Source organism: Typha latifolia, chromosome 15, assembly GCF_019914945.1.
Source record: "Typha latifolia isolate L0001 chromosome 15, TyphaL0001v2, whole genome shotgun sequence".
In the NCBI taxonomy this organism is placed as follows: domain Eukaryota; kingdom Viridiplantae; phylum Streptophyta; class Magnoliopsida; order Poales; family Typhaceae; genus Typha; species Typha latifolia.
The window spans coordinates 582854-597383 of NC_133100.1; the positions used below are offsets into that span (position 1 = coordinate 582854).

The 14530-nt window shown below is 39.0% G+C and overlaps 2 protein-coding genes across 2 annotated transcripts; both read right to left on the reverse strand.

Annotated features, from left to right (window-relative positions):
- Positions 1 to 1437: 1437 nt before the first annotated feature.
- On the reverse strand, positions 1438 to 5039 carry LOC140802445 (pentatricopeptide repeat-containing protein At5g14080). Its single transcript, XM_073157986.1, has 2 exons — positions 2177 to 5039; positions 1438 to 1808 (listed from the first exon to the last, which is right to left on the reverse strand). The coding sequence occupies exons 1-2, from the start codon at positions 3813 to 3815 to the stop codon at positions 1501 to 1503; spliced, it is 1947 nt and encodes a 648-aa protein (XP_073014087.1). The 5' UTR covers positions 3816 to 5039; the 3' UTR covers positions 1438 to 1500.
- Positions 5040 to 10916: 5877 nt separating this feature from the next.
- On the reverse strand, positions 10917 to 13548 carry LOC140801977 (ACT domain-containing protein ACR6-like). Its single transcript, XM_073157381.1, has 7 exons — positions 13337 to 13548; positions 12968 to 13013; positions 12744 to 12858; positions 12582 to 12649; positions 11900 to 12487; positions 11708 to 11812; positions 10917 to 11619 (listed from the first exon to the last, which is right to left on the reverse strand). The coding sequence occupies exons 1-7, from the start codon at positions 13408 to 13410 to the stop codon at positions 11275 to 11277; spliced, it is 1341 nt and encodes a 446-aa protein (XP_073013482.1). The 5' UTR covers positions 13411 to 13548; the 3' UTR covers positions 10917 to 11274.
- Positions 13549 to 14530: the final 982 nt, after the last annotated feature.

The window sequence follows — 14530 nt, forward strand, 5'->3', positions numbered from 1 at the left end:
TTAGAATAATGTAGTTACAGTCATTATACCTGTCATGACACTGTAGGAAATGTCGGTATAAATACATGCATTTAACATACCATGTTATATCTTTACATATGCAATTATTGATAATTTGCTCATGATATTATGAGATTGTTAATGTAGCATAAGCATTAGTGTGATGATGCTCTGCATGTATCCTGTATGACACTCATAGACACTGCATCACTTCTACTTATTAGTCGGGTTCTAACTAGGTAGTACCCTTACTCCCTCAGCCCAGGGTTAAGGGTAGAGTGTATTTTATATGACTATACTATTAGCGGCCTACACCTGAGGTTGGGAGCCTGTGTGGCATTCATGTAGTTATACTGCATAGTCAGGACTAGATTATGATGATAGAAGAACATGATTGTGAGACGGGAATATAACTCTAGCGGTACCCGGCGACGCAGGGTTAGGACGTCTGTTGATGAGCCGAGGGCTTCCGATTCTCCCGCTAAGGGCGGTAATGATTTAGAGAGAGTGAGATATGGGCTTACAACCGGGGTCCTTATTCTGATGGCCACAGACAACCGGTTGTTTCTTGAGAATATTTACCCTGTGTGGTGAATAACTCGGTGAGCAATGATAAGTATGATTAATGCTTTGGTAGGCATGAGATGACTAAACTGCTCTTTTATTGCTATACATAACATGTAAATATTATGATTGAAATGTGTACGAATAAGAGATTGTATCAAGCCTTATATCTGTGTTGACTTATCGTGATACGTTCAAGAACTAGCATGTTCCAGGATAGTGACTGATAATCTTTATCGATTGCATTAATTTAGTAACTCATGGTAAGTTATTTCAACAAACATATTATTATTGCTAGCAAATATAGGCATATATTGGATATACACATGTGATTTCATTATTTTAAATTGTATGGATCCTACTCGTTGGGCTGTAAGCTTTCCACCTCGTGGCGGCATTATTTCAGAGCTAGGAGACGCAGGTGTGGGTAGCGAGGAGTAGTTGCCTTTCTTTCTTTCAGTATATTTATTAGCTGTATTAAGCCAGGGCGTTATAATTGATAATGTATTTTGGAATTTAGCATTGTACTTTGGATGTATATTTAGAAGGTTTGTTGTGGCCTGTGGAACTTGTATTCGGACTCTTATGGTTGAGTTTATTTATGGTGAATTTATGCTGTTGTGTGCCTTGTGAAATCCTTATACTAACAGGTCATGTGATGCACCGCGTGGGAGGAAGTATAAGAGGTCATGTGATGCACTGCGTGGGAGAAATTTACCCACGCAGTTTACATGTGTATTTGGAGGTTTGAGTGTTTCAGTTTCCTTGTTCATTAGGCATAGATAGCAGACTGAAATATAATTTAGAGGAAATTTCAGATACTGATTCTGGTGTCTAAATGAAATGACAGACACATGAGCTTACCTACCCACATTGGAGGAAAACGACATCAGACTTGTGATATTGTAGACCTTGAGCATGTCAAGGTATCATACATCAAGCATAATGATTTTCAAACAAACTTGTCCACGGATTGTAATCAAGAATGAGGCCCCGTGCATACATTGCTTGAAATAACTGTACAATTGGCTCTAGCTTTGGGGCAGTAGAAAGTGAAGCTACAAGCTCATGTAATATTGTTTCAAACTGAGAAGGGCAATTAGTCCTGATCCATTCAATGTGCTTAAGAGCTAGCTCAGCTTCTCCAGCATCTGTTAAACTCTTCAAGAAAATGGCATGTGAACTGGTGTTCTCAAGATCAGAAGGAACACCACGCATAACAACAGAAGCTGCCATAAAATTACCTGAAATATAAATATGATTCAAGTATGTGAGAAAAAATTACCAAGGTACCTAATCTCTACATTTACTAATTAAAAGCAGAATAAACTATGAGGCATCTTTATATATTGACATGAAATTATTTGCAAACTTGCTATCGCCACAATATCACTTTCTCGAATCATATGCACCAGCATGGACAAAAGCTTATAGATTACAGGCAGCATGCCTAGGTAGTTGAAAGTTGAAACTGCAAAGTGCTAAGAGCTATTAGAAGTTACACGACGTACTACTTTAATGCATATCAAAGTGATATACTACATATGATTTTACGAATAATTAGTTGAATGTAAGAAAATATATTTTCCAAATATCGTTGGTGAAGATGTACCTTCTTTGCAGAGTGACATGATTAATGTACTCAATGCCAAAGTAGCAAGTGAGACATCCTGTTCAACAGATTTGTTATAAACCTCAATTGCCTGCTCCGACCTCTTTTCTCTGCATAACATTTTGATAAGTGCTGTATAGGTTACATTATCTGGAATCACCCCTTTCGACATCATGTGATGAAATAAGTGCAGGGACTCTTCAGCTTCACCTACTTCCGACAACTTCTGAATAAGGATATTGTAAGTTTGCAAATTTGCAGCACATCCATTGATAAATATCTCATCCCACAATTTCTTAGCAGGTCGCAGGAGGTCATCTCTGCAGCAAGCTTCCATCAGACAATTATAGGATGCAATGTCAGGATCAAAACCTTTCATTTTCATCCCTTTGAGAACATCATAAGCTTCCCTCAATTTTCCAGCTTTGCACAAGAATGACACCACTACATGATATTGATCTGCACCTCTAAAATATCCCTTGTTTAGAAGTACCCTAAAGATATTCCACATATCATCGCCCTTCCCATGCTTGCAAAGATTCCTACCAAAACTATCCAGTGTTTCAAGGCTTAGAAACCGCTCCTTTCCAATAATGTAATTGCAGAATGAGATTGCAGAGTCGGGATCAACAGCAGAAACCGACCCAATCAACGGATTAAGCACACAGTCTTCAATTGGAAAATCTCCGAGCACGATAGCTTCACCAATTTCCTTCGCCTCCAGAACCCTTCTCTGTGACACCAAAGTAAGAACAAATTCCCTATAGTCCTTCTCCCTCGGAGCCACCCCCAACTTCCTCTTCTGCTTCAATATCCTTCCTGCCTCTTCCATCCTACCTGCCACACGAAACCCTTCTGAAACAATCCTATACGCAATAAAATCTGGCTTACACCCTCTCCTCCTTAGATCCTCCAATGCTTGCCAAGCGTCTTCAATCCTCCCCACCCGACAAAGCCCATCTACAATCACTAATGCAATAATCGACCCATTGATCCCAACAGCCCGCCTCTTAACCTCTTCGACCAAACTTAAAACCCTCCCCAATTCTTCCTCCCTACAAACCCATTTTATAAAAACACCAAAGCCTAAGTCACTAAATGCGACATTTCTATTCAGCATTTCATCGAACATCTTCCAAGCATGAGCCGAATACCCATTAGACGCGAAACCGGCAAGAAGAGTATTATAGAGTTCTACGGGGAATTTTATAAAGCTACTCCCGGAGGTGTACTCGTATAGCAAAAAGGCTTCCTGGGCCTTGTTGGAATCCAAGAAAGAGGAGAACGCTTGGTGGAGGAGGGAGTGGATGGATTGGAATTGGCGGGAGAAGGAGAGGGATTTGAGGAAGGAGATGTAGGTCTCCGGAGTGTGGGAGAAGGAGGAGAGACGAGAGGCAAAGTGGAAGAGTGAGGAGGAGAGGTGGGGATGGGGGAGGAGGTGGGGGTCGATGGTGGCGGCGAGGAGTGGAGGGGTGAGAGGCGGGGAGTGGAGGAGGAGGGTTTGCTCAATGGTGGTGGAGGAGGAGGAGGAGGAGGAGGAGGAATTGGTGGGGTGGGAGGCGGCGAAGAGGAGGGCTCCGGCGAGGCGGCGGGCTGCCGCGCAGAGGGATGGAGGGGGAGGCGGTGACGGCGGCGGCATTTGTGGGGCCGGGGGCAGGGATGCGAATTACAAAATTTCCCCTTTTTCGAAAAATAAATTTTACACCCTATCTTTTCTTACATTTACATTCAAGCCCCTTATTTTCAGAAACACCCCCAGATAACGAAGAATTATTTGGCAAAACTGACTGGGTGAGAGGATTCTTTGCAATCCCTACTGCATTTGAGGTACTTGGCAGTCCCATATTGGACAACCAATTCCTACATCTGGATGCTGGAAACTCCTATGGGGGAGACTACCTACTAAGGGAATGCTGCATGCAGTGCGGTTAGGTGGAGAAGACAGGTGCAGCCTTTGCGGTCTGTTCAGAGAGACCATTGATCACCTGTTCTATGGATGCAGATACAGCAAAGAGGTGTGGGCAAAGCTGGACAAGATGCTACCGGAGGCGGTGGGGATGTGCGACGCAGTGACCCCGGAGTGGATAACTACGGCTTGGGGGAGGAGTACAGTGAGTGACGACTACATACGAGCGCTAATAGCGACCACGTGCTGGGGTATATGGAAACGGCGAACCGGGTGGTTTTCGGAGAGACAGGGGAGGAGACATCCGCCGTGGCGAAACGGGGCTTGTTCATGACTAATGAATATGCGACGGAGACGTCAAACGCTGTAACGGCGGCGGGACAAGAGCAGAGCGAGTGGAGAAGACCATCGGAAGGGCGAATCAAACTGAACACTGATGGAGCCTTCCGCGTCCATGCTTGCCAAGCAGGAGCGGGGGCTGTTGTCAGAGACGATAGAGGAAAGCTTATAATAGTTCGATGGGAGCCAGCGCCGGCAGTGTCACCGCTATATGCAGAAGCATGGGCACTTCGAATGGGGCTGAGCCTTCTCCGGACCGAGCAGCCGGTGGACGTGGAGGTGGATGCGAGGTCCCGGTGAAGATCGGCGAAGGAAACGCCGTGTCCGTGGCGGATCGCAGGTATCATCCGCGAGTGTAAAAACCAACTGGAGAGAGTTGTGGAGTGTACTGTAGCGCACATAGGGAGAAGGTGTAACGGGTTAGCCGATTGGGCGGCATGGAGGGGATTGGGTGCAACCCGGGTCGGATCGATCCGAGAGGGGGACCCAATCCCTCAAGAACTGTATGACTTGGGAGAAGTGGGTCTAAACCCACCGGATATGTAATGCTTTGGGCCAAGTGGGCTTTAACCCACCGGAGCCAATCATCAATAGCTAAATACAGCTCATTCAATCAAAAAAAAAAAAAAAAGAAAAAAAAAAAAGAAAGTCACATGTCATGTGGGAAAAGATACCCTTCTTGTCCTCAATTCCAAGGACAACCCTAAACTAACATTATTAACACTATTAATCTTCTTTCTTTTTATTATCAGTCAGTTTGGTTATTGTTATTGTAAAACTTGAGATAATTTATTGGAAGGAGAGAAGAGAGAAATTGATAGATTTTAGCAAAAAGAGAAGGACCTTCTTCCTCATAACAAATTACTACACAAATTGCATTCATTTATATTTTAAGACTTTTTCCACATATTCTACAATCAATTCACTCAATCAGCAGTGTATCTGGGAGCTGACCAATGGAAAGTCCTGAGGTGTCATCCAAGCATATTTAAACCTAATTGGGGTGCCCCTAGATATCGCCCGTCCATTCCCGACGATGCATCGCTCGTCGTCGACCGGCTTGATTGCCCTAGGGTCGATCGACTCGACGCTGCTCAATCCATAGCATCGCAACACCACTTTAGATTGCGCGCACGTGCACGTGTTCCGCACCACCACCGCATACTCCGGCTTGCCTTCGACGACGCCGCCGGTCACCGACTGCGTGATCGTTATATCCGACGGCCCACATCGCACCCCCCCTTGGCCTGCATTTGATCATCATCAAGAAGAAGAAAAAAGTACATCAAAATAGATAAGATCAATGCAGCATGCAGTGCTTAGTTTAATTTTTCTTACCTTCATTTATATGGAAAAGAAGAGCAGTAGCAATGAAGAGAGTGAGGGTGGCTGCCCCTCTTGTCATGCTTAATTTCTTCTTCCAGGAATTGGCTATTTGCAGTGACAACAAAAGAGATAAGAAGCTTATTTATAGCAGTATGCCAATAGATCTTGATCCAAACTAGATCTTTTACTGCAGCTAAATGATTAAAATTGAACCCTTTTTATTTATTTATTTTATCTATCTGACCTTGGATTCAACATTGTTAAAAGAACAAACACCTTTATCTTTATCTGCACATGGAGTTATCTGAATCAAAGAGCTCAGATAGGAACAGAGCTCTGAGATATATAATATTTCAAGTATTTTTTTTTTTTTTTGTTTAGAAAACTTTTCTCTTAGATTAGTGTGAGGCTTTGTCTTCTACCATGGAGTCACATGGCATGTGGAAGTTTATGCCAACTTGCATTGGATTTTGATGACTTTTGAGTAGATTGTCTTAGTGTTGCATGTGAGGATGTAGTGGAGAATAATTCTTCAGGACAAAGAATTAATTCATGGACCTCACTATTAATCAATATACTAAATTGTCTAATCTACTTTTGAGAATATACGTTGCTAAGCAATTGGTCCAAATTAGACCCCGCCAATTGCTCTTTTAAGTCACCTTATCGTGAGTCATCAACCGTGTTGAGTTATGATATTAAGATAATAATTAGATAATAATTATTTGAGATTGAAGTCGACCATGCAACCTCCTTGATCTAAGCCACCATGATTTGTGTTTTTTATCATTCATGAGCCGAAAGATTAAATATAACTTGGATAAAGGGCTAACATTCTAGAGAGAGGCACTTAAGTTTCATCAAAATTTAGTCAATATAATAATCTGTCTAATCTAGACTCAAGTCATGTGTACTCCAAACTAAATACTGTCGAAATCTACTCCAAACCATCGCGCTGTCGAACTATTTTTTAAGGCAATCACATCGCTGAATTGGAGTCGATCCCATGACCTTCTTAATCGTGGGAGAATACATACCAACTCTATTAGAGTTGGTTAGAGTTGGTAGGTGAGCCACCATGGTTGATAGGGAGACAAGAACTGCTCTTTGACGAGGACCAAAGTTCTTAAACCAAGACACTATATCCTCCGGGTCATGGTTGTAGGAATTTGCTACATCCTCACTGCAGTATTTTTATACACAATGTTCAGCAGCAGAAAATTCATGCAGCTGAGGCAGAAAAGAATCCAGTGGTTATGGTTATAATATAATTTTATATGGCTATAGGAAATCACTGGATTACCTAGTTAAATAGTTGTAACTGCCAAACCTGTCAAAGTAGTTGACAATGAGTAATCTAGTGGATCTAATCAATTATCAAATCTGATCCTAAGATTTCCACCAAATTTGTTAAGTCTCAAATGAATTAATTGTAAGAAAGAAAAAAAAATCCTACACTTTTTATTGCTTTTTCTAAAAGAATTCTTATATTTTATAAGAAAATATCCAATTAATACTGCTATTACTATTATAACATTCTAATGTCATCATAAAAATAAGTAACAATACTTCTCAAATTATTAAAATACTATTTTCGAGATAACAGTTTGAATATCCACTGATATAAGAATAATTTAAAATCAGCAAATATGAAAATTAGTAGGGAAAAATTTATATAATTACAAGGGTAAAACTATTACATGTAAGATCTTCTGGGTATTAGCAAGAGTAACTTAGAAATTTTAAAAGTATCACCTTGAATAAGATTGAAATTTGAACATTTCTTTCTAGATTATTATATTTAGATGAACTGAGTTAAAATTAACCTAAATTATCAATTAAATTTTATTATGTAAGGTAATTTTTTTTCAGAAACGAACCATTATAAACTCATAAAGATAACGAGATTTTTTTTTGGCAAATTTAATATATATATATATATATGTAATTATCATTGACGGTTTGTTTAAGCTTTTAAAGTAGTTAATGAATTAATAAAGTATTCTTTAGCTTAGAAACATGCACATAGAAGAGAGACAAAAAGGACTTTTTTTAAAATCTTATTCTTTTCAATTCATCAAAGAGAGCAAGGTAACAAGAACAAGTATGTGATCTTTCTAGTACTAATTATCGGTCTTAATTTCAAATGTTCATCTCAGGAACAATTGATCTGGGAGCTAACTGGCAACATGTTGATCTGAGTATTCCACGCATACTTGAATTTGATGGGAGATCCTTGGAACACCGGCAGGCCGCCGTTAATGCTACATTCCTCGCCACCTACCGGCCGGAAGACGGCAGGATCGACAGCCTCAGCAGTGTCGAATCCTTCACACTTTAACTGCAGTTCAGATTGTGAGCATATGCAGTCATTACTCACAACCACTTCAAACTCAGGCTGTCCATATACCATTGCTCCAGTTCCAGATTGAGCCACAGTGATACTTGACAGGGAGCATTCTGCAGATCCTGAAAATTTCAAGACTAGTCTGTCAAATTCCTAATAGAAGTAAGAGAGAGAGAGAGAGAGAGAGAGAGAGAGAGAGAGAGATTAAAGGAAAAAAAGACCTCCTTTAAAGATGGAGAAAAGAAGAATAGAAGCTAAAACTAGATGGAAGCTATTAGATGCTGCCATGTTAGATGTTTCACTGGTTGATATTAGATAGATTGAAGCTTAGTGTTTATATACGAAAAGTTAATTAGATTTAGAATTAAATTAGAGGAAATAAGCACTCTATATAGCAAGAATTTAAACCCAAGGATTCAATAGAGATCTTTATTGTTTCTTTTAGGGAAGTTTATAGTAATTCTTGGTATGACCATTTATTTCCAGCCACTGAGAAATATGGCAACTAAGATTGAAATAATATTCACTAAATTATTGAAGAGATAATGATCAGAAATCAAATCTCATAGAAAATATACTTTTGAGAAGGAAAGAGATTGGAGTTTGAATAGAAGGACATGAGATCCTAGGGAGATTTGGTATTTCAAGAAAATATGTGATTCATCTAATCAAAGCTCATCACAATCAGAGGTGGATTTTGGCCAAATTTCCATCATTTAGGTCTCAAAATCAATTATTTTGCTATTTTTAAGAAAAATTGCTTAAATATTTTTTAGTATAAAATTCAGAATTTCATTATATTTGTTCCAGTTTGTCTAGGTCAAATTAAATTTTATAAAATTGAAATTTTCCATAGTCTATATTTACTTTTATGTGATTAGTCTCGAATTCAATGGCTTTAAAATAAAATGATTCTAAGGTTAAAGGTAAAAACATACTATTGAAAGAGCGGAGAAAGATCAAAATTGGACAGATATAGAAATACCGAAGTTGAGGTGGTCGTTAGCAGGTTGTGAACGACAGTGAGGTGGTCAAGGTTGGCCATATGAGTGGTGGCTCATTAACTCATAACCACATCTATTTATAAAAGTAGAGTCATAGCCGGTTGAATCCAATTAGCTAAATTGGGCTTACATCCACGGATTAACCACTTTAATTTAAATTTAAAAAAATAATACACAAAATTAATTCACTGGACTTGATTCGACTCTCGTTAAGGTTGTAAACGAGCTCAGCTTGAGCGAGTCAGCTCTAGCTCAAGATCGAGCCCAACTCATAACCATATCTATTTTTAAAGTTTAGAATGTAAAATATTTATTAATAACTTTTGCCTTGTATAAAAGAAGATGTTAGATAGTTTTTAAACCATATAAACTAATTTATGTAAAGGTGAAATATTTTTTATTGTAAATTTTAGTCTTTATTAGTTAGATTTAACTAACACTAGTATTTTTAAAAGAGCACAATAATTTCAGTGAAAATTATGATATTTTAAAAGTTTTAGTGACGATTATGTTGAAATCCCTTATTACTAATATTGTTTTCTATGTGACAGCCTAATTACTCTAACAATCAGCAGTTTAAACATAAAAGAGCCCAAATGCCCTTCTATCCCATAATCAATTAAAAAAGCAATAAAAATCTATGAGATTTAGCATTCTTTCATACCAAATCTCACTCATTTTCAAATTTTAGAGATTGCAAACATCTCAAAAAGAAAAAATAAATAAAATGCTAAAAACTTGACAACCTTAGAAAATCATATTCACTTTTATATAAGTCAATACTCTAGAAGTAAAACTATTAGTAGGTAAAATATATTTTCCCCTTCTATATATTTGCAATTATGGTTGGAATTCCAAGGAATAAGCACAAATTCTATTGAAAAATAATATATTCCTCTATGGGAACCTAAGATTCCCACTCTACTTGCATCTAGATTTTTTTTCAGTTTTTATAACAATAGTTTAGTATAATAATAATAGACTTGATTCCAGTTTATGTCTATATATTTCAAACTAAAACGCGTAACCCCCTCTGGTCCAGATCAAATTGTCAACTGGAACGTTAAAAGACTCATAATAATATAGTCCAGTTTATAGATAGAGGGTTAGTTTTAGATAGAAAATCTAACAGTTAAATACATAATTTGCAGGTAGAAATATACGTAGATTTGGAAGACTACTGTTGACTTGCAAAGCTTTCCACTGTCTTTTCCCCTTTAGCTTTCCTAACTACTTTAAATTAGAAATTGGATTGTACTTTATTAGATGATGCTTTGTTGGATCTCATGTTGGATCTCATGTTGGAATCTATGTTTATCTATTGTGTCGAATAAAATGATGACTGTACTTTGCATATAGAATGATCAACTCATTGACTTATTGACCTCCGAAGAGTGGACTTCGTTTTCTAGTTAGATGTCAGTCATGCTCTTGTGCACGCGGCCAACTTTATTCTTCTCTTTATTGACTCAATTCTTAGGTGGTACTGGTGTGCAGAACAAGAAGCTCTGTTTAGATCTCTTTAGAGTTTGCTGAAATTCAAATTTGACCGGAAGATTTGGTATCAAATTTTGCTCGTGTGAAACTATTTAGACCACGTTTTATTTTTTTTGAGAGTTTGTGTTAAAGAGTCGTTGCTCGTTCGCTCTATGATTGTTACCTAAAAAATAATTAAAAAAAGTAACGGCGGTCAGTTAGGAAAGTTTGATAAGATTCCACATTCTGTCATATTGGAACAGAAAGTCTGATGAGAGAAGAATTATCCATTCTTTTTTCTACTACAAAGTAGATACAAAAGCAGGACTAAAGAATGACAAGTTTGAGAAGAAAAGTAGTGCAAATTGTATTGTAGTAGTCTCCAGCCTTTGAGTACAATTTAAAATTTGTCACTGAGAGTTAGGTTACTAACAACTCGTCGAAACAATAGAAGGAACAAGAGAATGAATCCTAATGCTTTAATTCCACGTGTAGATCCTGAGAGTAGCTATATACATTTGCCTGAAGAGGAGTGGAGTATATTTGTACAGTTGCAACCGAAGAACTGAAGACTGAAAATGATACATCATTCAATGGGTCATGAATGTAGTTACAAAATTGTGTTGTATCTATCTAATGCTATGTTGATGCCTATTTCTGCAGTCAATGTGATTTTTTTTTCTCCAACTAAGCTTCCATGTCATGAGTTTGATCTAATCAACCAAAAATTCTGGAGTGAGCATCCCTTGAAGAAAGTTGGGAAGAGGAAGCTGGTGGAGCTTAGTCCTTCTTGATGTTTGGGAGAAGAAAGGGTGTTCTGCTTCACTCTTAGAACTGTCTGCCCAATCTGTCTTCGTATCGAATCTATTGTCTTTTCTTCTAACGGGAACCCTGACATCTCTGATAAGTAGAATGTATCCACTGCTTTGCCACTCTCAGTTGAGATTTCAGCTCTTCTGATTGTGAGGCCATTTTCTCGAAATATTCTTGTGATATCTGATAGAAGACCAACTCTATCCTCTGTGATTAATTCAAGTTCTAGTCCCTGCAAAAAGAAGGATTAATCTTTAGTAACAAAATTTGATAACTATATAAAAATGATACACACAAACTGAATTGAATTACAATTTTACCTCTGAGGTCCTTCTCTCTATAGCTGCCTCGAGGCACTGGATCACGCGCTCTCGCTCTGCTTCAGAGCTTATTGGGTGTCCATCAATGTGTCTTATGTAGTATTCCTGAAACCGAAAAAATGTTCCAAAATTTAGATGCGGTATTCAGTTGTTTCAGATAAAAAAAACATGTCGTGCATTAGTATGTCGTACCTGATAGGCTTCTAATCCACAAGCTTCGACTGTGCCATGGAACACAACATATTTCATGTCAGTTATGGTGCAGACTGTATCGAACAATAGCTTCGGTCGATCCTTTGATCTCAAAATGACCACAGTATAATCCTTCTCTATGCAATCAAGTACTGATACTTGAGGCCTAGATCCCTCAACTTCCATACGAACTCTTTGATAGTCTCTATCATCAAACATCATCTGATGCAACCTCCTCTCAGTGTGAGTTAGACCCATCGAGACTGCCGTCTTTGCGGCCCTCGAATCATCACTCCCCTTGAGAACATAGCATAGGAGCTTCTTGATCTGAGAAAGCCGCATTGGGTCTTCGATTGCTCTACCGGTGCTCTCATCGGTGACATGAACCACTGCTGCAGCTCTAGTGTTGTGTGTCCAGACTGCAGCATTCACCACATTACAGTTGAGGTTTGCTAGCACAGCACATATTTCAGAGAGCAAGCCAGGACGGTCGGTGCCGGTCAGTTCGATCGATGTGTGCTCTTCTGAGGCCACCACGCCAACCGAATTCCTAAATGTCGAGGATAAACAAGTATCTGATTGCAAGGACTGCAGAGCAGTCACAAAATTAATCAGATGAGTGCAACGAAATATACAAAAAGGTAAGCAACAAGATGCTATCTTAGATTCTTCTGTGGCATACCTCCTGGATGTAGGAGATGATATCGATGTCAACAACTTTATTCCCGTCGCGGTCGGTCACATTGAACACTGGAGTCATCAAAAGAGACGAGAATTCAGCAAAAAAATTGATTAAACTTGAATTTCTTGCTTACTATATCTTTCGAAGTTTTGGAGGTTTTACCATCCATAAACCAATTGCTGTCTGAAGCAATGTAAGCTTTGGTGACAATAAGGTTGAGATCAGTAAGGACTTGGACAACTTGAAGAAGACTCCCATGTTTGTTGACACTATCCACCTAACAGAACCATAGAATTAATAAGCAAACTAATAGTATTACCTACAACAGGACTAATTTAAGAGATTCTATCAAGAAAATCAAAATTTATCAGAAAGATTGGCCTTACTGTGATCACTGTGGCATTATCACAAGCATCGTTGTCTATCACAACCCTGCACCCAAAGGAAGTGGATATGAGTCTACCGTAAGAACATGGGAAGAATCGAGGAGAAGGATTCTTTCTTCAATCAACTGTAACACTAAAAGATTAAAAACCAAGAAAAGAATCAACTGAGGGCAAGAAAGAGAAATTTGAGTCACTCAAATAAATCCATACAGAACGCAATTCAATCGAACAGTCAAGAAAAACTACCGCGAAAACAAAAATCGAACAAAAACCCATCTGAGGTTCTAATCAAAGAAACCCATAAAATCCAAAAGAAAAAGGATAACCAAGTCGATCAACATAACGAATTCAAAGGAAGGAAAGAAGAACCTTGGTGGGTTCATCCTCCTGATGAGCTTAGTATACTCATCATCATCCGTCTCTCCAATTCGGTAGCAATCCATCAATCCAAGAAGAGAGACGACGACGGAACGGAATTAAAACAAACAAATCCTCGTATGTGCGTGTATTTATACATACATAAGGAGGTCGAGAATGGCGAAAAGCCGAGTAGGAAAAGGAAGAGCTTTTTCATTATAGCCGTTAAAACCCGTCCTAATTAGATTAGATTAAATATCCTTCTAATTTCGGACACCTCCTTCCATGACGTGTCGCGTTCCGGTTGGACCTCCGTGATCTAGTTTCGGTGGGGTCGAGAGTGATATTTTTGCTCCTAATTTAGAAATGCGTCGAAGGGAGGCTGGGAGGGTGACTTACGATTAATTAGAAGAGAGGGTGTGTTTGGGGAGAAGAGGAGTGGATTTATCAGTGGGTTCATCAGTGGGTTCGTTATCGCGGTGGAATTCGGGTGCATTTATTTTAGAATAAATCTCGGGGGAGTTTTTGGGTTGCATATTGCCACGTGAGGAGGCCGGCGATTTCCCACGTGTGAGACGTGGGATAGCCGGCCAGCTGCCAGTTTGCTTGGCGGCATGACGGGTTCTCCCGGTAAAACAAACCTTTTTTCTTTCTTATTAACAATTCCGATAATTTAAAAAGTAATTAGTGCCCTAAATTAGATATTTGGGCCGAATTAAAATAAATAAATAAATAAATAATGAAAACCGTAATAAAGGCATAACTCAGGGTGGCAAATGTAAATTTTCTAAATTAAACGGTGCAGTTTGCTTATCTAACGTTATCCACCCAAGGATAAGGAAGGTGCCTTCCCAAATCCAGCCACGTCACCCAAATCAAACCATCACCATCGTCCGATCTCCCGGGTACCAAGCTGCTGCACGTCCACATCATCCCTACACAATCACGACCGTCCAATCGAGGGGGGAGATGTGGGCACATAATATCTAGTAGTGGGCCCCCACTTTAGAGCCCATTAGAGGGGGATAAAAGTGGGTTAAAGGTATTAATGGGGGCCCAATCAAATATCAGCACGCTTTTTAAAGTGTTGTGAAATGTGAAGTTCACATTGGATCTCTTTGTTGATCCTTTTATTATCCTATGTATGCCAGTATATAGGTTGCCGGTATCCGACCGATATAATTGTGTTTGGTATGCCTGATAATT

Coding starts and splice junctions, on each gene's coding strand:
- LOC140801977 (XM_073157381.1), bottom strand. CDS start 13,410: ATGGATTGCTACCGAATTGGAGAGACGGATGATGATGAGTATACTAAG. Junction 12,650..12,743: donor CAGCAATTGGTTTATGGATG/GTAAAACCTCCA, acceptor TGATGACTCCAG/TGTTCAATGTGACCGACCGC. Junction 11,813..11,899: donor GTGGATTAGAAGCCTATCAG/GTACGACATACT, acceptor TTTCGGTTTCAG/GAATACTACATAAGACACAT.
- LOC140802445 (XM_073157986.1), bottom strand. CDS start 3,815: ATGCCGCCGCCGTCACCGCCTCCCCCTCCATCCCTCTGCGCGGCAGCC. Junction 1,809..2,176: donor CATGTCACTCTGCAAAGAAG/GTACATCTTCAC, acceptor TTTATATTTCAG/GTAATTTTATGGCAGCTTCT.